Below are 22,570 nucleotides of genomic sequence, written 5' to 3'. Positions count from 1 at the left end.
CCGCCTGCCGATGCAGGGGACACGGGTTCATGCCCCGTTCCGGGAAGATCCCACATGCCGCGGAACGGCTAGGCCCGTGAGCCACGGCCGCTGAGCCTGTGAGCCATGACCGCTGAGCCTGCGCGTCCGGAGCCTGTGCTCCACAACGGGAGAGGCCACAACAGTGAGAGGCCCGCGTACCGCAAAAAAAAAAAAAAAAAAAAAAAAGGGAGACTGGGGTGCAACACAGGGCAGGGAAAGGGTGAAATACCAGGTTGAAATTCTACTTTGTATACAATTTCATGACAGCCCAAACCTGGAGTAACAATGAAGTCTGTTATCTTTATTTCGATGTCTGTTTGTCTTGTTGATAAGCAAAATAAAACTGGATCTATTTTGCTTGTGTCTTGGTATGCTTAAATTGTTGACTACTACAAATATCAAAGGATCAACCCAAATGGTAGAGCTGGAAGGACCCTTCGCGATCTTGTAGTCACATGGCTCTGAAACGTAATTCAAGGGCCTTATTTTAAATGCAGAGTCTGGGGCACTTCCCTGGTGGTGCAGTGGTTAAGAATCTGCCTGCCATTGCAGGGGACATGGGTTCAATCCCTGGTCCAGGAGGATCCCACATGCCGCGGAGCAACTAAGCCCATGTGCCACAGCTACTGAGCCTGCGCTCTAGAGCCCACGAGCCACAACTACTGAGCCCGAGTGCCACAACTACTGAAGCCCATGTGCCTAGAGCCCCTGCTCCACAAGAGAAGACACTGCAATGAAAAGCCTGCTCACCTCAATGAAGAGTAGCTCCTGCTCGCTGCAACTAGAGAAAGCCCACACACAGCAACGAAGGCCCAACGCAGTCAAAAATGAATAAATTTAAATGCAGAGTCTGGGTCTCACCCCAGAGATTTGGATTTTAACTTGTTCGGGAATGAGCCTCAGGAATCTGCATTTTAATAAACACCTACATGATTCAGATTAGCCAGAGGTTAACCTCACTTTAAGAAATACTTAATCCAACCCCTTTAATTGACCCATAGAGAAATTAAAACCTAGAGATGGGAATTAGCTTTATCCAGCAGAATTCGAATTTAGTTGGTAACATTTTTTTTTTTTTTTTGGCTGTGTTGGGTCTTTGTTGCTGCATGCAGGCTTTTCTCTAGTTATGGGAAGCGGGGACTACTCTTCGTTGCGGTGTGTGGGCTTCTCATTGCGGTGGCTTCTCTTGTTGCAGAGCACGGGCTCTAGACACGTGGGCTTCAGTAGTTGTGGCTCGCAGGCTCTAGAGCGCAGGCTCAGTAATTGTGGCTCATGGGCTTAGTTGCTCTGCGGCATGTGGGATCTTCCCGGACCAGGGATGGAACCTGTATCCCCTGTGGTGGCAGGCAGATTCTTATCCACTGCGCCACCAGGGAAGACCTGATAACATTCATTTTTATTGTTGATTAATGTTACCCAAACTCAGAATCAGTAGTGCCACACTGGCTCTGTCACTGATGTTTCACAAGATAGACTAGATAATCTTTTCTAGAAACTAACATTCCTTAGGCAGTAAGACTCAACAGATGTCTTGGGTGGATTTAAGGAGCTGGCAGAGAACATCTGGGTATCTCTCAAGAGAAGTCATTTTTCCTTAATGAATTTGAGGTTGAAAGTTTTTATGATGAGTTACACAACTCTTTTGAGACATAATAGTTATGATAAAAGGCACATTCCTTTAACAGTCATTTTAAATTTATTTAGTCATCTGTTATTAGTTAGGTAATTTTGGTCACTCAGTTCTTTTTTTTCTTGAAGCTATGACGCTTTTGATTGGGATAAGGAGAATGCCAGTGGTCGTACCTTAATAAAATTCCCACATTTTTCAGTTGTGGATCAGGCTGTTAATATCCAGATTCTGCAATTTTAACTATTTTTGGTAAATCTGTACTGACACTTTAAGGGAGGAGCAATAGACTAGACAGGTGCATATCTGAAGTGTATTCCAGCTTGACTCCCAGCCTAGTGTATCTGTAATGGTCTTTAGTTTGAAAATCGGTTACCTAATTTCATTACAGACTCTTTTTTTTTTAATTTATTATTTATTTATTTTATTTATATTTGGCTGCATCGGGTCTTGGTTGCAGCTTGCGAGGTATTTGATGAGGTGCACAGGCTCTTCATTGTGACGCACTCGGGTTTCTCTCTAGTTGTGGCGTGTGGGTTTTCTCTCTCTAGTTGTGGCGTGCAAGCTCCAGGACCTGTGGGCTCTGTAGTTTGCGGCACACAGGCTCTCTAGTTGAGGTGGGTGAGCTCAGTAGTTATGGCGTGCGGGCTTAGTCTCCCCGCGGCACGTGGGATCTTAGTTCCCCAACCAGAGATCGAACCCGCATCCCCTGCATTGTGAGGCAGATTCTTTACCGCTGGACCACCAGGGAAGTCCCTCATTACAGACTCTTATTGAAAGACATCCATGACCTCCCAGTTCTAATGATTCTGGAATTACCAGCAGATTATGCTCCTTCATTTATTCTGATATGTAGTCCAGACTTTGGAGTAGCTGGACTCCAGCTAGTCCCCAAAGTCTTGAAAACTCTTCTTTACCTTTGATCTACCCATTCTGACACTGGCCTCTGCTTAGTTCACTGTGTCAACATTCAATGCTACAGTCTTGTCATCTTTCAGGTCTCTTAAGTGCCTTGAAGTATTTGACCTAAAAAGCCACCACGCTCCCTGAAATACTCTGTTTTTGCCACATTTTAGAGTATCTTATGTAAGTTGGATATTGGGCTTCATTGTGCCTTAAGATGCAAGACCTCTAGCATGATCTAGGGAAGACTCCTTTTTCATGTTCCACATCTCCAGCTCGGGAAAGCAGGAAAAAAGTACAGGATAAAAATCATGATGCAGTGTACTTTGGAATATTTCATTCCTCCCCCCCGCCACCCCAAAACAATAGTTATACTCATATACTGATGGATATGTGAGGAAGTTCCTATTTTCATCTACCTGTAATTCAGTTAATGATTTTTTTTTAATGGCAGGTGAGAAGAGCCTATAACAGACCAAAACTACTTTGATAATAAATATTTAAAATAAACACTTTTTGGTTTCATGTTGGCACGTTGGCAAGTTGAATCATGGCATTTGTAAAGATTGTATAGGATTCTGGCCACAATTGCACTACAGATTTTCTACCACAATGTTGGAGAATAGGCTACTATTTTTTTAAAGAGCTACCTTACTGGTCTTACTAGATTCTCATGGGTTTTGCTAAATACTATACTTTCCTTTGTAAATGTTCTTTAAATATTTCAATTAAATGGTGATTTATTTTAAAAATCAGCAATAACAAATGTGTAATAGAAGCCAAGTATTACAGAATGCTTAATCTTTGACAAATACATTCAGAGCCATTTCATATTTATTTAACATACAATTGCTGTCTAATTTAATCTAAATTAAATGGTTGCTTGAAACCTATAATTCAGAGGCTTCCTGAACCTCCTTTTATGGCAAGAAAAATAAGAAATCATCAGTTTTGCCCCCAGGGTAGAAACTTATCTTTGAAAATCAGGTATTTTTTTTTTTGAACTTAAAAACCTGGGTCATTTGGGAAATGGAATTCCAAGGAAATGTTTTTGGCAATGAGACTTATGTCCATTGAGACATGAGTTCGAGCCCTGGTCCGGGAAGATCCCCCATGCCATGGAGCAACTAAGCCCATGCACCACAACTATTGAGCCTGCGTACTGCAACTACTGAAGCCTGTGTGCCTAGAGTCCGTGCTCTGCAACAAAAGAAGCCACCTCAATGAGAAGCCCACGCACCGCAATGAAGCGTAGCCCCCGCTTGCCACAACTAGAGAAAAGCCTGCGCACAGCAAGGAAGACCCAACACAGCCAATAAACAAATAAATAAATTTATTTTTTAAAAAAGCAATTAGTCATGAAGTAAACACAAGGACACGTATAGTGGATAGACTTTTTGGCAGTGGTCACTACAAGAATTGCCATGACCATCATTATCTGAGCTGGATTTGGGGAGTGCCATCATGAATTAATGCTATAACCAACGTTGAAAAGCAAGCTTAGTTCCAAGGGTTAATTCAAAAAGAAGTTAGGGGTTTTAGCAGGGGGGCAAGTAATAGATTTCTTTTCGAAGTGATAATATCAGAAAATCAAAGTGAATTTTTTTTTCCTGAAAATCAGTTTTTATGAATGTAAGTTAAAGCTTGATTAAGAAGAATGGGTAACAGTCATTAACTTTTGAGGAGTGTTATTCAGGCACAGTTGGTGCCGTGGTGCCGTGACTGTAGCATTAATACTTTGAACTAGTACTTCAGTATGTGGATTCAAACACAGCTGAGAGGTTTGAAGGACACCTGCTGGAATCAACAAACCACTTCCTTATTACAGCTTTGCCATTGTCTGTGTTGCTTGGGCAAGCTAATTTCTTTTTAACTCATTCTCCCACTTGGGCAGTTGTGATGATTAAATGAGATAATGTGTTTCAAACACATAGCATGGTACCTGGTGATGGTAGCTCTCACTAACATTAGTTCCTAAGTGATGTAAGGAAAGGGACTGTCTTTGTTATGCTTAAAACTATATCCTCATTGGCCAGCACAGTTCCTGTATTCTACTTTCACTCTGTAAAACTGAATTAATGAAATTGCTTACAAGTTTCATAGAACTGTGTAAGAAACAGTCTGTGACAGGGACTTGAGTTTTCTTTGTGGCTTCTTGTATTTCTTTGGACCTAAACTTTTCCCCTGGCTGCTCCCCCAGCCAATCTTTGAGAAAGATTTTTTACGTGTACTGGCCACAGTATATTTTTTAAAACATTAAGAAAGGAAAATAGTTATTCTGTAGTCGGTATATTATAAGAGCATGACATTTTTCAGGGCTTTTCTTTTCTTTACTTTTCTTCAAACATTGCTCTCCAGTATCACCATGGGCCCTGAATCCAGAAAGTTGGGTATTGTAATTTAGGAGTGTGGACTCCAGAGCCAGAAGGTTTAAATCCTACCTTTGCTGTTTTACCTTGGACAATGTGCTTTAACCTCTCTGTGTTTACTTCCAATCTCTAAATTGAGAATAATGGTAATACCTCTTTCATACCTGTGTGTGTGTGTGTGTGTGTGTGTGTGTGTGTGTGTTAGCTGTGCTGAACATTAAATAAGTTGTAAAGAGCCTACCCTGCAATAAGTTCCACATACACTTTAGCTGTTAACACACATTCATCCAGGTCTATAAAGTCAGCTTCAGGTCTCTCTACTATTTATACATCAGTCATTTAATTAACACACTGAGAATGCCAAGCACTGTACTAGGCATTGGATATACAAAGCCAGGCAAGATGTGGTCCCTGTTGTCTAGCAGTTTATAACCTCGTAGGGTGAACTCACAAATTAAGGACTATAGAGAGAAATCAGTGTGAAGGGAGCACATAGGAACAATTCTGCATTGCCCACGGGGCTCAGGATGTTGCTTACACTCAATTTAAAAGGTGAGTAGGAGTTAGCTGGATGCGGACAGGACATTTCATCAGTGGAAGCTCAGAACTGTGGGCATTGTTTGGTTGCTGTGTTCATCAAATTGTATAAATAGTTACGTCAAGGGAAGAGTAAATGTGGGGACATGACAGAAGATGGGGCTGGAGAGAGAGACCATGTCTTGAAGGCTTTGAATTTAATCCTGAAAAATGTGAGAAGCCAACGACAAGTGGTTGGGTGGCTGGTGTAGGGAGGTCACTGCTCTCTGAAAGTGAGCCTAGAGTTTTCTGCTGGGATGCTTGCCCATCTCCAGGCCCAGGGTCTTCTCCTAACTTGTACACTCTTTCAGCTGTATAAGCCCTCCCATAGTTCCTTGAGACAAGATGCGTTAGTTAGAAAAGGCTTGCAATGTCCAATTTGACGTGGCCAGCGATCATACAGAGCCCTTGGTTCTTTAGAAGAGTTCACAGTTCTCGAAATCTCTCTGCCTGGAAAAGGTCACCTAATTTACATAAACCCGGGTTCATCCAGGACTGGGATTCTCCTGATCTTTTAAACAAAGTGACCCACAGATTTTGGCTTTGGTTCAGAGTAACAGAGAAGCTAGCAGCACTGACTCTATTTGAAGCATCTCATCATGACTGAAAATGCATCATAACCTTATTTTCTTCTAACAACCCACTTCTTCCAGATCCAGCAGACACTTTGTTCAGGCATTGTCAAGGTATGTGTCTTATTCCTCAGCATACTGGCAATTGGCACTTATTGGGGGAAATGGGTGGAGAATAGCGAGGACAGATGAACCCTTTGGGCACATGGTGACGTGCATTGGTTACTTCATCTTATTCTAAGTGAAAAGTAAACATGCTTTATGTGTGTGGGTTTTTTAAAAAATTATTTGGGGCTCTTCTCACTTATTTTAAACAGGCAGTAGGGTCAGTGGTTAAGGCCTCAGAGTCTAAAGCCTGAGTCCTGACATTACTATATTGTAGTTGTGTGCCCTTGGGAAAGTTACTCAACTTCTCTTTGTTTGCCCCTCTAGAAAGTTGGATACTGTCTGTAGCTACCTCATAATGTTGGTGTGAGGACTGAATGAAACATCTGTATGAACCCCAGCACCTGGCACAGGATAACTATTTTAGAATTGTTCATTGTTGTAGTTACCATTACTATTCCAACTTTCCCTACACTTTCACTTTTACCTCATGAACTGTTATTCTGTTATCGATTTATCTTACGCCTATAGCATATTCAGGGATATGTGAAAATTTATTAACTCAAAACACCATCCTTTTTAAAAATTATTATTTATTTATTTATTTGTGTCTGTGTTGGGTCTTCATTGCTGCCTGCGGGCTTTCTCTAGTTGCAGTGAGCGGGGGCTACTCTTTGTTGTGGTGCACGAGCTTCTCATTGCGGTGGCTTCTCTTGTTGCGGATCATGGGCTCTGGGTACACAGGCTTCAGTAGTTGTGGCTCGCGGGCTCTAGAGCACAGGCTCAGTAGTTGTGGCTCATGGACTTAGTTGCTCTGCGGCATGTGGGGTCTTCCCAGACCAGGGCTCGAGCCGGTGTACCCTGCATTGGCAGGTGGATTCTTAACCACTGCTCCACCGGGGAAGCCCCACCATCCATTTATGACCTCACGGTTCTGTTAGGTCACAAGAACTGGGTTCTCTGCTTCTGGTCTTACAAGGTTGATATCAAAATATCAGCCAGGTTGACTCCTTATGCTGGAGGTTGTAAGGAACAATCCTCTTTTGAGTTTATTTAGTCCCTTGCATTTGTAGAGCTGAGGTCCCCATTTCCTTGTTGGCTAGAAGCTACCAACATTTCTCCTCACATTGTCCCTTACATTTTCAAACCATCAGTGGTTCATCAAGTCCTTCTCATGCTTCAAATCTCCCTAACTTCTTCTTATAATACCAACTAGAGAAAAACTCTGCTTTAAAGGGCTCATGCGGGACTTCCCTGGCAGTCCAGAGGTTGAGACTCTGCGCTTCCACTGGAGGGGACATGGGTTTGATCCCTGATCTGGGAACTAGGATCCTGTATGCTGCGTGGCATGGCCAAAAAACTTTTTTTTTTAATTAAAAAAAAAAAATTGAAGGGCTCATGCGATTAGATTATCTTAGCCAGCCCCCTCCATTTCCCCCTGACAGTGCCTGAAATCCTCCCTTTGATTTACTCAAAGTCAACTGAAACATCTTTTTGCCGTACCACAGGAGTATACATTATATGCACAGATTTCATCCACACTCAGAGGAGACTGTATTATACAAGAGCAAAAGTTATTGGGGGTCATTCTGAGATTTCTGCCTACCATACTAATTGAAATGGAATTAAGTAAACTTAACTAGAATACATTCATTCCATATTCATTCATTCTTTCAGTAGCATGTACTGAGCATCTACTATGTACCAAGCTAGGTGCTAGATTTGAATGTCTTAATTCTGGCAATTTATATTTTAGAAAAAATTTTAAAGAGTAGGATTATCTGGAAATATGTATTCCTGTTCTCCCAACTTATTTTTCCATTCCCCATTTTGCTGTCTGGAACTGTAATATATATGGTCCTATGTGAGCATAACTGAGTAATTCTACAACTAAGTTTACTAGTAGAAAAACCAAATGAATGAAAAAAATGATACCATTTAGAATACTTTGACTGTTTACCTAAGAGAGCTTTTGAATCACGAAGAGGGCTGATGGGCTGGTGAGGAAGTAATAGTTATTGATATTGCCTAGATGTGAAGTGCTGGGTGGGTGCATTTTACATATATTATTTCACTGAAACTAACCAACATGACTGTTCCTGTATCAGAAGTGGGAAGCTGAGGCAAAGATATACAAATGCATAACACTGCAAACGTTTGAATATGTCCTCTATTATCTTCTGAGTTTCTTCTAAACAGATGTGTGTCTTCCATCTATTAAGCTTTATAAAAATGTGTTTATTTTATAACAATTATCTTTTTCTATGTCAAATTTTATTTATCCGTGTATGTGCCCCTTATATGTAATTTCTCTGGAAGCAGGAACTATATCTTATTCATCCACGTATTTCCCTAGTTATTGTTAGAGTGTGTGCTCAGTAAATACTGGTTGAATTTGAGTAGTGCAAAGTACTGTAATGGGATCATCATTGCTTAGCATGAGTCTGTCCTGCTCTTGTTCCATCCCACTTGGCCAATTTTGCGTGAGCATCGATGAGAGAATAGATCCCATGTGTTTAAAGCATTATTGAAAACAGCAGTAAAAGCTAGTGATTGGCAAATCAAATTGCAGTTGGGGTTTGGCAAAAACAATTTTGTTGAGGGGTGGGAAGGAGTGGTCCTATGATATCCAAAAGCATTTTCTAGGGATTTTTATCTCCTCACTGGTTTTATATTTGTGTATTTTAAGGGAAATTTAATTCACATGTTTCTGGATCATTTACACTTAACACACCAAAGCAATGATTTGTAAAACCCATTTGGTGTCTAGGAACTCTTTTTAAAGTTCCTTTTGAACTGGAAATCATGTCTGAAAAAATGGGCAGTCTTAATATCTATTAGGTTGGCTGAATAGTGGGAAATGCTTTGGGTTCTCACCCCAACTCTGTAGTTAACCATTTGCCTTGATAATTGACCTTTCTGAGTCTTAGTTTCCTCAACCTTAAAACGAAAGGATTGGAGTATTTAATCTTAAAATTCATTTCTAGGTCTTAAGTTCTATGGTTGAACTCTTTTATTCAAAAATATAAAAACTGAATACCTGCTATGTGCCAGGTTCTGTTCAACATACAGCATTTATATATATATTGAGGTGGCTTTTTATGATTAGATACTTATTTCAAATCTGTGAGGTAGAATAAATAATCCGTAGTTGTATTTACGGGTGAGAAAACTGAGGTTCATGTATTTGAAGTATAAGATTTATATATAAAACTGTGGCACATAGTAGGCATTTAGTAAATAAACTGTAGATTTGTAGATAGATGGATCATGGATGGAGAGACAGATGGAAGGGTGGATGGTCAAAATGCCAGTCAACCTTTCTTGCCATTTTATTCTCAGGAATTCCTGAGGATAAATATTTTTAAATTTCATTTTTCCAAAATACTGGCATTGAAGTATTCTCTTGTCTCAGATTCTGTTTAGGATACAAACCAACTATTCATTTGTTTTCAAAAGGTGCTGAGAATATAAAGTTACTTCCTGGAGCATCACTGACTGGAACAGTAAAAGGATTTTTACTGTACTTGAAAGTGCCTTCTTTAAAACATATGCAATATTTATAGGCCTGCTTGGAATAAGCCAACTGAAAGATTTAATGATAATAATCTCCTTAGTTCTTCTAAAATTGATTTCCAGTTTCAATGAACTTTAAAAGAGTCCTAGGGCATCAAATAAATAAAGATCTTAATGTGAAATGAATCTTCAAAATATGTTCATAAATTTACATTTTAAACATGACCAGAAAATATATATACCTTTCCCATTATTAAGGTGATGCTTTAATGAAAAATTTTCATTTGCATGAAATAAACCTTTTTTGGCTACAGATGAAAGGATTTTATGGTAGCGACAATGGTTTTGTGAGTTAAATGATCCCAACATCATGAGGAACGAATCACAAGTGCCTACCATATGAATTACAGCATCATAATTCTTAAAAAGGTATTTCTGTGGAGACCATTCTTCCCATCTGCAACAATCAGCTTCTGCTTTGAAGTCCTGCTAGGGAGCCTCACAATACATGAGCCAGCCACATGCTACCCAAACTTCTCTCTCAACTTGAGTTTGACTGCATTTTCCTAAAGAACAACATGGTAACTTAACGACTAAGGGGTTTAGAGAGGAAAATGACTACAATTTTTGTAATTACACTTTACCGTATGTTCATTCTTCAGTTGATCTTTCCTGGACATAACTACGGAAATTTTGCCAGTGGATGTGCAAAATTAAATTGCAAATGAAAACGGGACAAAAGTGTCTGACTCCATTGATCCCTACTATATTGAATTTGCAATGAAGTCTTCACAAATATTTTAGGACCAAATGAAACTAACCTGTTAAAAAATGAGTAAAACTGTTATTGAGGCTTCTTTACCATATCAGAAAGAGTTACAAAAATTACATAAATCAGTAATGTATTAGGTGTCAATATTTCTAAAGAGACTGTCACTGCTGCTGACTCTCCACTACCTCTGCTAAATGGCACCATGGGGTGAGGGATTGCCTCTATCATTCTTGCTTTGTTTACCTGAAGCTTTCCCAGGCGGACATAGGAAATAATAGTGAAGAAGCACTTGTAGTGAATGGGAGACTGATATCAGAAAAGTTAGGAGATTTACAAGTAGAAGTGAAGTGATTTCTAATCAGTCATTTTGTGTCACTATTTCTTTATTAATCAAGTGAATCATGACCCAGGTACCTACCTTTCTTGGGGGTTGGCTGCTGATTCTAGAGTGTGATTTTTATAGGATGGCAAAATAGCAATGGTTAACTACACTCTGAGAAGTCCCTCTTCAACCTACAGCAGAAGTCCCTCAGTGTTGACCTCCCTAGAGAGTTCTGATACACTACATGTTTTCAATTTCATAATAAAAACAGACTTTCTAAGAGTATCTCATTTCTCTGAGCTTCTATAAGAATGTTTCAGTTATCCACTACAGGCATTGCTGAACGCACATGAATGAAGTTTATAAAGTTTAGGACCTTCATTCCCATCTTGCCATCATGTGCTTTACTATTTATGTTCTATCTCATACTCTGGTAAAAAAGAAAAGTTAGCAGTAAAAAAAAAGCAAGCCTCTTTTCATCCTATAATAATACGTAATAACACTAGAATCAGTTAAGTGCTTCAAGCATACAGGAGGATATTATTTGCAACCTTATATATAAAGCTGAAAACTAGTAATAATTTAATATCTAAAAACAGAATTAGTTGGTATATTAATACCTTTAAAATGATATTGCAGAGTATATGAAACATGTTTTCCACTATATTTGTATTTGTAAATGTAAATTTAAAAATTACAATATGATCCTGTTTTATTTTAAAAATACACAAAAACTATAAGCACGAAATACCACAAAAGTGGGATTGGCTATTTCTGGTTGGTAGGACTGGATTTATAATTATATAAATTATAATTCTTTTATTAATATTATTTATTAAAAAAATATATAATGTATAACAACATATATCATATTTGTTATATATTACATAATTTTATTTGCCTTTTTTTTCTATTTCCATATTTTCCACAATGAACATGTGTTAATTTTTCTTTTGAAAATAGTTGTTTTCAAATGGACATTAAAATAAAGTTAGGGTTGTTTCCTTACACTACCAATATTCTGGGAACTATTTGGGAAACATTAGGGAGAAGCATATGAGACATGCCATTTTGAAGGGTGAATCCTTTTGTGTCCTAATGGCTTAGTTATGAAATATATATCTAAAGTCTAATCTTTGAGGCTTCCTAGAGCAACTTTTCGTTTCAAACAATTTCTCCAAACTTAATAAAAATGCTGACACGATATGACTTCTTTAGCAGAAATGAACCCTCATAGAATTTCGGGAAATCACAGTGAAATTGGTCATTTGAAGCACTACCATATTTACTTCTTAGTTAATATTCTTTTCAGAAGCAAGAAAATTAAGTTTGCTTCCAGTGAATCAGAGGATTTCTAGCTGAAGATGCCCTTGCAATTCTCTTCCTCAGTGCTGTCTCAGTCTTGGTAGTTACCAGTTCAGTATGTTCGGTCACCAAAAAACAAAAAAAAAGATTTGTTACAGTGTACCTTCCTTCTTATGCTTATAATAACGCTGATTTAATTAAATTAATGCTTTTTGAAAAAACCAGGTTATATAGAGTATTCTTTAGTGTAGTGGCAGTAGCAGTAGTACAGTAAGTAGTAGTGATAGTATTTTGTTAATGCCTTATTCTACAAGATTTTCTCAGAAGAGCTTAAGGTGCCAACTTTCACTTTGAAAAATATTTCTTAGAGTATTCTGTCACAGTCAATGCACATGGTAGGGACAACTTCTGAGGCTGATTTTCACTGAATATGTATCATTTCCAGTCACTAACCTGATACTGCCCATCTTGCTGCCCCAGGCAACCAGGCTCCTCCCTAAGTACCCCACCCTCTAAAAAAAATTCAGAAACAAAAGGTATATGTGGACCTTAAGAACCCAGTTCCACCCCATTTCATATCTAATTGCTTGAGCTCAACATGCACCGTGTTATACAGACTTACTTTCTCACTTGATCGCTTCTTTCCCATCAACCCTCACCCTCCAGACACTCGAACCTCCTTGAGAAAAACGTTGCTGGCGCTATGCTCTCTGCTATAATTTTTCAGCTGTACGGGTTCAGTTTGTTGTGACAAGTAGGGTGAACTTCTGTGCTTTTGTGAAGCTGGAAGTAAAAACTATTAAATGAAACTTGTAATTATGCCCATTAAAATTATGTTACAAAACCTCTCAAATAAACACACATACACGCACACATGCACACACCACTGAATCTTCTTTTTCTCATGTCCAGAAAAATAATACCTTGACATTGGTAGCCACACTTAGCTTTTCTAATCCCTCTTATATACGTACAGCAGTAATGGACACAGTAGAACTCAGGTTAGTAGAAGTAAAATGTTGTTCTTAAATTTCTTACTTTGATGGGAAGAAAGAGCTTAGACCTCGTAGAAATTTTATTTCTTTACTTCGCTTGAACGTTTTGTGCAAGGATAACGCAGAGTTCAGCTGCCTCAATCTGTGGCTCCAGAGATCACATGGGTAACATGTGAATGGAAATAAACCCTGTAGGTAAAAGAAAGAGGAATTTGGATAGAGATCAAAGATTAGCTTCATTCCATTCTTTCCTTCCACTTTTTACTATCCCCTCTAAATTTGGTATTTTACGGGACTTTTTTTTAATTCCCAAAGGAAAGAGTGAACTTAAATCAGATTTGAGACTTTATCCCTCCCCCCACCTCCTTTTTTTTAATCCATGTGATTTGATTCACTCAGTAGTAACTTTAGATAATTGAATTCTCAATTGCTAGGAACCTTCAGTATGAAAGATGTGGCATACAGGCTTGATTTATTATTGTCTCTTTTTAAGTTATCACTGTAGCCATGGTTTAGGTTACAGGAAAAGCTGTTCAGAATATTTAACAATATGATTAGTAGAAATATCTGTCTATGAGTATTATGAATATTTCTTGGCTCATTTATCTTCTAGAATAGAATTACTTACTATGTGCTATTAACCCTGACTTAGGCCAAGTACGTTTCTAAGCATTAGAATCAGGACTCTGTATTACACATTTTCTGTAAGCTTACCGTTCTTTTTATAGCAGTCAGGTAAGAAGGTGGAGCTTAATGTGTTCAGCCTCATTCCTAAACGGCCTGTGGAAAAGATTCTTATTGGTATCATCATGAGGTCCATAGAAGTGAAAAACACAATAATGCTTAAAAACAGTTTTCACCTGGGCTTCCCTGGTGGCGCAGTGGTTAAGAGTACGCCTGCCGATGCAGGGGACACGGGTTCGTGCCCCGGTCCGGGAAGTTCCCACATGCCGCGGAGCGGCTGGGCCCGTGAGCCATGGCCGCTGAGCCTGCGTGTCCGGAGCCTGTGCTCCGCAACGGGAGAGGCCACAACAGTGAGAGGCCCAATTACCACAAAAAAAAAAAAAAACAGTTTTCACTTAATTTTTAAATCTTTTTTAGAATAGTTTTTGCCAAGTATTTAGAAACATAGGGTAATTATAAAGTGAATATTTTGACTTCCATCAAAATAGTAGCTAAGTGGACAGAATCAACATTGAAGTGCTGCAAGGTAATGGGGAAATGATCTCACCTTGTTCATAGTTAACCTCAAGTGCTAGACCAGAGCTGAAATTCTGGACAGCTCTGGTTTATTGAGTAGATATCTCAATGCATTCCAAGGATTAAGATGATACTATTTCATTGTTCTAAAATGGAAGCAACTTAGTTTGGTTTTAGGGTCTCATTGCTTGACAATTTTATAGACTTGCATTACTTCTACCAACCTTATCCTGAAAATTTACTTTCTTTTCAAGCAGAAACCCACAATACCTAAGAGGAGAACAAGGTCAGGCTTGAGAGCAGCCTAGGTAGGCTTGCAGACCATGCATTTCCACATTCGTGATAATTCTTTCAAGTTTTCATGGATATAGAAGTATTGTCAATATTATAAGTATTATATAAATGAGGGAGAATGAAATAGTCTTGTACTTAGAATGGTTAATACAAGAAGCTAAAAATTGGAATTAATGTAAACACTGAAAAAATGAGTAACAAAACTATAGAGACAAAAAAGATCATTTGTTTGCAGGGATTGGGGGGCGGAGAGGAGGGATGAATAGGTGGAGCACAGGGAATTTTAGGACCTTGAAACTAATCTGTATGATGCTATAATGGTGGATACATGACTTTATGTGTTTGGCAAAGCCCATAGAACTATGCAACACAAAGAGTAAATCCTGGTCATAGACTTTTGTTAACAATAATGTATCAATACTGGTTCATCAACTGTAACAAATGTACCACACTAATGCAAGATATTATTAATAGGGGAAACCACAGCGAGGGGGTAGGGTAGTATATTGGAACTCTCTGTGCTTTCTGCTTAAATTTTTGATAACCCCAAAACTGCTCTTAAACAGTCTATTAATTTTGTTAATGTTTTGGTTTTTTCCCTTCCAGTTTTTTTGAGATATAATTGATATACAAGTATTGTATAAGTTTAAGTGTATAGCATAATAAATTGACATATAAATCATGAAATGATAATCACAGTAAGTTTAGTGAACATGCATCATCCCATATATGTAGATATAAAAGAGATAGAAAAAAGTATTTTCCTTGCAATGAGAACTTTTAGGATTTACTCTCTTAGCAATTTTCATATATGACACACAGCCGTGTTAATTAGATTTATCATGCTGTACATTACATCCATAGTACTTATTTATCTTATAACTGGAAGTATGTACCTTTTGACTGCCTTCATGCAATTCCCCCTCCCCCTAAACCCCACCTCTGATAACTGCAAGCCTGATATCTTTTTCTCTATATATCTGTTGAGTGCATTGGGTCTCATGTGTCTTTTTTTTTTTTTTTTGCGGTACGTGGGCCTCTCACTGTTGTGGCCTCTCCCGTTGCGGAGCACAGACCCCGCACGCGCAGGCTCAGCGGCCATGGCTCACGGGCGCAGCCGCTCCGCGGCACGTGGGATCTTCCCGGACCGGGGCACGAGCCCGTGTCCCCTGCATCGGCAGGCGGACTCCCAACCACTGCGCCACCAGGGAAGCCCTCATGTGTCTTTTAAAGCCAAAAGACTATCTTTAGAATTATGTTTGAATTCCTTTTTCTTTTTTGTGTGCGTATCTATTGTAGATTTTTGGTTTGTGGTTACCATGAGGTTTATATATAGCAGTCTAAATATAAATATGATTATTTTAAGCTGCTAATCTCTTAAGTTCAAACACATTTTAACAACCCTGAATTTTAACTCCCCTTCCCATGTTTACTGTTTTTGACATAATATTTTACATCTTTTTGTTTTGTGCATCCCTTAAGTACTTATTGTGGATATAGATGATTTTACTTCTTTGGTCTTTAAACTTTCCTACTAGCTTTATACGTGGCTAATTTACTACCTTTTCTATATATTTGCCTTTACCAATAAAACTTTTCTTTTCATAATTTTCATATTTCTAGTTATGGCCCTTTCTTTTTCACATAGAGAAGTCCTTTTAACATTTCTTGTAAAGCTAGTTTGGTGGTGCTGAACTCTTTTAGCTTCTCCTTGTCTGTAAAACTTTTGATTTCTGCATCAAATCTGAATGAAAGCCTTGCTGGGTAAAGTATTCTTGTTTGTAGGTTTCTCCCTTTTATTACTCCAGGATCAGCAGGTGTGTCTGACTCAGGCTCCTTTCAAATTACTGTTTCTGCCCTGGGTCCTGGAGAGTGTAAGATTTTGTGTGTGCCTTTAAGAGTGGAGTCTAGGGACTTCCCTGGTGGTGCAGTGGATAAGAATCTGCCTGCCAATGCAGGGGACATGGGTTCGAGCCCTGGTCTGGGAAGATCCCACATGCCGAGGAGCAACTAAGCCCGTGAGCCACAACTACTGAGCACGCGAGCCACAACTACTGAAGCCTGTGTGCCTAGAGCCCGTGCTCCACAACAAGAGAAGCCACCACAATGAGAAGCCCATGCACTGCAACAAAGAGTGGCCCCCGCTCGCCACAACTAGAGAAAGCCCACGTGCAGCAACGAAGACCCAATGTAGCCTAAAATAAATAAATAAATAAATTAATTAATTAATAAAAAAGAGTGGAGTCTATTACCCACAGCCCTCTGGCTCTCCCCAAAGTAATCCCCACTGCCCTTCAGAGCCAAACTTCCTGGGATCTTGGCTTCCCAGTGCAGGACCCCCAGGCTGGAGAGCTCGATGTGGGCCTTGGACCCCTTGCTCCTTGGGGAGAACCTCTGTAATTGTAATTAGCCTCCTGTCTGTGGGTGCCCACCTAGGAATATGGGTCTTGACTATACTACATCTTTGCCCTTCCTACCCATCTCATTGTGGTTCCTTCTTTATATCTTTAGTTGTACATCTTTTCTGATATCCTTTTAGTCTTTCTCCTCAATAGGTGCTCTGTAAATAGTTATAATTTCTGTGTGCCCATGGGAGAAGGTGAGCTCAGGGTCTTCCTACTCCGCAATCTTGGCCACTTGTTTGCAACAAGTCGGTTCAGGAACTTGTGGGCCGCTGAGCATGTGAGGATCTGGGAGCCCAGTCCAGATGTGTTATGCTGTAGCAACACATCTGTTAACTGCTTTAAAAATATAATTGTTTTAAAAATTAAATGTTTATGTCCTGCATGTTCTTAAAGCCTATTAAAAAAATGAAATGCCATATTGAACACATGGTTGTTTTTTTTTAAATTATTTACTTATTTAGTTAGTTAGTTAGTTAGTTTTGGCTGTGTTGGGTCTTCGTTTCTGTGCGAGGGCTTTCTCTAGTTGCGGCGAGCGGGGGCCACTCTTCATCGCGGTGCGTGAGCCTCTCACTGTCGCAGCCTCTCTTGTTGCGGAGGACAAGCTCCAGACGTGCAGGCTCAGTAGTTGTGGCTCACGGGCCTAGTTGCTCCACGGCATGTGGGATTTCCCCAGACCAGGGCTCGAACCCGTGTCCCCTGCATTGGCAGGCAGATTCTCAACCACTACGCCACCAGGGAAGCCCAAACACATGGTTTTATATATTTTCATTTATCCTTTTTTTTTTCAGTAGTGCCTGAAATTGAGCAGGTTGATGAAATGTTAAAATTTTTTAAATATTAATTGAGAGACATTTACATTTGGCAATATGAGTGACTGCATATACTGAAATACTCCTACATGAAAATATCAAGACTACTCTTTTAAGTTTATGGATGACTTCCAAAAAGATGAAGAAAAGTGAGCAAATACTATAGCTGGTGGCCACCCTGGGCTATCCCAAAGTGTTCAGTTGGTGAAAGCTTGAACATTAATAGACTACTGCATACTAGAAAGGGGAGTCGAAGCTTTGGGTCTATGAAGGGAAGGGTTTTGATTGGAGACCAGAATAAAAAAGGGAATGTCAAAGGGCCAACTCTAAAGAAAAGGATAAATAGGAGAAAAGGAAATACTGCTGAGTAAAACAACAAATTGATCTTAGATATGGCTATCAGTAGAGGGAATTTTAAAGGGAATGGAAAGGGAAAAAAAACCTATATTTTTTTCTATGTCAATTTGTAATCGTTTTGGGGTCCATATTTACATTATCTGTGCATTAAAAAAAAAAAAACAGCCCTTGAGTCTAAAAGTTTTAAATTGATCTTGGTTGGTAATGTTTCAGCCATCCAGCAGAAGCAAACAAAATCACACTCAACTCAGGTTTCAAAGATAAATATCACATTCAACTCAGGCTTCCAAGCTTTCTCACATATAAAGTTCTGATTAATATGAGCTCAAAAAAATTCAAAAAACAAAGGAGAATTAAGACATCATGAGTCTGAATCATCAGAAACAAAAAATAGTAAAACTAAGCCATAAAGGCTTCAAATAGCAGATATGGAAAATAAAATAATTATGCCTAAAGAAATAAAAACATGAACTAAAAGTAAGAAAATATAAAAATGACTAGGAAGTTATGAAATATAACCAAATAGAACATCTAGAATTGAACAATGTAATCACTGAAATGAAAATATCTGTAGAAGTATAAATAGCAGATTAGATACATCTGGAGAGAGAAAGTCTGGAAGATAGATCTGAAATAAAAGTACACATAATGCAGGACAGAAAGAAAATATGAAAGTAAGTTTCAGAGATGTTGAGGATACAGTAACAATGACTACATCTAATCGGAGTGCCAACATATGATAATAAAGGTAATAAATAACTTTACTGAATAAATTTGAACACAAAAGATAGAAATTTCTAGAAAAATATAACTTAGGAAGATACTGAAAACACAAATAGTCCTCTAATCCCTAAAGAAATTCTCAATAGATAAAAATCTTCCTCAAAGAAAACACAAGAGTCAAATGGTTTTACAGAAGATTTCTACCCAACATTCTAGGGTCAAATAATAGAAAAAGAGGGTCTGACCATAATAAAATTCAACATGGTCGATAAAAGAATGGAAATTTATAGATTAACCCCTTTCATAAACATAGGTGAAAAAAAATTCTAAACAAAGCATTAGTCAAACAAATCCAGCTTTGTATAAAAAAGATAATATATCACGACCAAACATTTTATTTCATAAATTCAATGATGGCTAAATATTTGAAATATTAATGTAACTCACAACACTATGAAATTATAGGAGAAAAACCATCTCATTTGGTATAGTAAAATAATTAAATTCAACATCTGTTTATAATAAAAACTCTAATTTGGAGTAGAAATAGAAAGGTTCCTCCTTATACGGAAGGAAACCACAGTAAGATGCTATCATTCATCCACCCAGTTGGCAAATCATACCAAATGGTGGCAAGGATGTGACTAAACTGGGATTCTAATATATACGGCTTCTCAGAGTGGGGATTGATAATAGTCCTTTGGAAATGATCTGGTAGTATTCAGCAGGTTTTAAGTCATGACAATTTCACTCTGCTCTTGCACATGTACACCAGAAGACTGGTATAAGAATGTTCATGGGGCATTTTTTTTTTTTTTGGCCACGCTACATGGCTTGTGGGATCTTAGTTCCCCTGACCAGGGATGGAACCCCGGGCCCACGGCAGTGAAAGCGCAGAGTCCTAACCACTGGACCTCGAGGGAAGTCCCATAGGGGCATTTTTTGTAATAACACAAAACCTAAATATTTGTCAACAGGAGAATGGGTAAATAAATTCTTCTATACTTGTTAAATGGCCTACTAGACAGCATAGAACTGTAGCTACATGTATCAACAGAGATGAGCTAACAAAATGTGTGAAAAGAGCAAGGTGCAAAAGTATAAAACCATTTTTATAAAGTTCCAAAATAAGCAAATTAATAATGGAAAGCAAAGGAGTTATAAACATAAACTCAGGATCCTGATTTCCCATAGTGAGGAGGAGTTATGTTATTAGAGAGAAGCATACAGGGGGCTTCAAAAGTATTTTCCTTAAATTGGAAGGTGAGTGACCAGGTGTTTGTCATATTATACTTTATAACATAAATAGATATTATTTTTTGCATTTATCAACTATTTCATAGTAAAAGAATGTCTGTAAAATCTAATGTGATAGTTAACTACTTTGAGGTGATATATAGAAAACTTCCTTTTATAATGAAGGCAGATGATGGAAACAGGAAAGAAATATTAAGGAAACGGAATTCTTTACCTTATTAACAGCGAAACACTATTCAAGTTTTTCATCCAGGTACACATAGAATGTGTTGTGAAAGGCAGTAATGTGCACTGGTGAAGAACCAAAACGACTGTTGCAAATCTTAGTTGTGATACTTCTTAGCTGTGGGATCTTGGGTTTTGGTGCCCTCATTTGTTAAATAGAGATACTAATAGGACCTAATTTATCAAGTTATTGTGAGTATTAAACAAGTTAGCACATGGGAAGTGCTGAGAAAGGACATATGCAGACTAAATGCTCAATCAATATTAGATTCTAGTGGTCAGTTAACTTTTAATTTATACTTTGAAATGTTCTGTTTGCATTATGTTAGGCTTTGGTCATTTGACGAAGCAATTGATGACACTGGCTGATGGACATGTGGTGTTGGCTCTAGAAGGAGGACATGATCTCACAGCCATCTGCGATGCATCAGAAGCCTGTGTAAATGCCCTTCTAGGAAATGAGGTAAAAAACTAAAAGTACAAAAGAGTAGGGGTAAAGGACCAGGAATGTATGCATGCATATTTCTTGTCTTTTTTAAAATCACGTGAACTCAGAAAACACAATGGAGCTCTTACAATTTTAAGGAAGAAGGAAAGCCTTAGATAAGAAAAGTTTACATATTCTCATGGTATATGCTATAACTTTTGCCCAGTTATGGAATCCGTATAGTACTCCCCTTGATCAGGTTATTGGCAGACGTCAATAAATAAGTAAAGATAACCCTTGGGAGGAAATGGTTTGTATGTTGATCCGGCTAATGAGCAATGAAACACTGAAAAAGAAATAACTCAAAGAAAAGTTCTCTTAATATTTTCTGTAGGATTATGTCAGTTCAGGGGAGAAAAAAGCTTTTGAAAAATATTTTTTCAGCTTTATTAAGGTATAATTGGCAAATAAAATTATAATACATATATCTAACATATACAGTTATGATTTGATATGCATATACATTGTAAAATGATTCCCTCCATTGAGTTCATTTAACACATTCATCACCTCACAGTTACTTTTTTTTGATGAAAATACTTAAGTTCTACTCTCTTAGAAAATTTAATTATACAAGACAGTATTATCAGTTATATTCACCATGTTATACATTACATCCTCAAGCCTTATTCATCTTATAAGTGAAAGTTTAAAAACTTTTACCAACCTCTCCTTATTCCCCCCACCACCCAGCTCCTGGCAACCACCCTTCTACCCTCTGTTTCTATGAATTCAACTATTTTGTTTGTTTGTTTTTGGTTCTACATAAGTGATACCATGTAGTTTTTCTTTTTCTCTGTCTGGCTTATTTCACTTGGCATAATACCTTCCATGTTCATCCATGTTGTCACAAAAGACAGAATTTCATTCTTTTTTTTAAGATTGCAAAATATTCCATTGTGTCTGTGTATGTGGATGTGTGTGTATCACATTTTCTTTATCCATTCATCTGTGGATGGACACCTACGTTGTTTCCAAACCTTGACTAGTGTGAATAGTGCTGCAATAAATCTGGCAGTTCAGATATCTCTTTGAGATAATGAAATAGTGATTTCATTTCCTTCGGATATTTGCCCAGAAGTGAGATTCCTGGGTCATATGGTAGCTTCATTTTTAATTTCTTGAGGGACCTCCTACTGTTTTCCATAGTGACTATACTACCAAGAATGCAGAAGGGTTCCCTTTTCCCAACATCCTTACCAGCATTTATCTCTTCCCTTTTTGATAATACACGTCCTAACAATATGTGAGGAAGTATCTCATTATGGTTTGATTTGCATTTTCCTGATCATTAATGATGTTGAATACCTTTTCGTGTACATGTTGGCCATTTGTATGTCTTCTTTGGAAAAACACATATTCAGGTCCTTTGCCCATTTTGAATTGTGGTATTTGGTTTTGTTTGTTTGTTTGTTTTGCTATTGAGTTGTATGAATTCCTTGTATATTTTGGATACTAACTGCTTATTGGATATGTGGCAAATACTTTTTCCCATTCCATGGGTTGCCTTTTCATTTTATTGATGATTACCATTGCTGTGCAGAAGCTTTTTAGTTTGAGGTAGTCCCACTTGTTTATTTTTGCTCTTGTTGTCTTTTCTTTTGTTCTCAAATCCAAATAACCATTGCCAACAGCGATGTCAAGGAGCTTACCCCCTATGTTTTCTTCTAAGAGTTTTATGATTTCAAGTCTTAAATTTATGTCTTTAATCAATTTTGAATTGATTTTTG

The 22,570-nt window shown here is 38.1% G+C and overlaps 1 protein-coding gene across 1 annotated transcript in view; it reads left to right on the top strand.

The window, feature by feature from the left end:
* HDAC9 (histone deacetylase 9) overlaps window positions 1-22,570 on the top strand; it is a 580,466-nt gene that overhangs the window by 482,106 nt on the left and 75,790 nt on the right. Inside the window, exon 23 of the mRNA XM_065883429.1 lies at window positions 20,683-20,816. Coding sequence (XP_065739501.1) covers window positions 20,683-20,816 — 134 coding nt within the window. The remainder of the gene's footprint in view (window positions 1-20,682; window positions 20,817-22,570) is intronic.

The sequence above is a fragment of the Phocoena phocoena genome, chromosome 9 (genome assembly GCF_963924675.1).
Source record: "Phocoena phocoena chromosome 9, mPhoPho1.1, whole genome shotgun sequence".
NCBI classification, from domain to species: domain Eukaryota; kingdom Metazoa; phylum Chordata; class Mammalia; order Artiodactyla; family Phocoenidae; genus Phocoena; species Phocoena phocoena.
The sequence above is the reverse complement of the archived record's forward strand: the minus strand, read 5'-3'. Positions and strand labels throughout refer to the sequence as shown.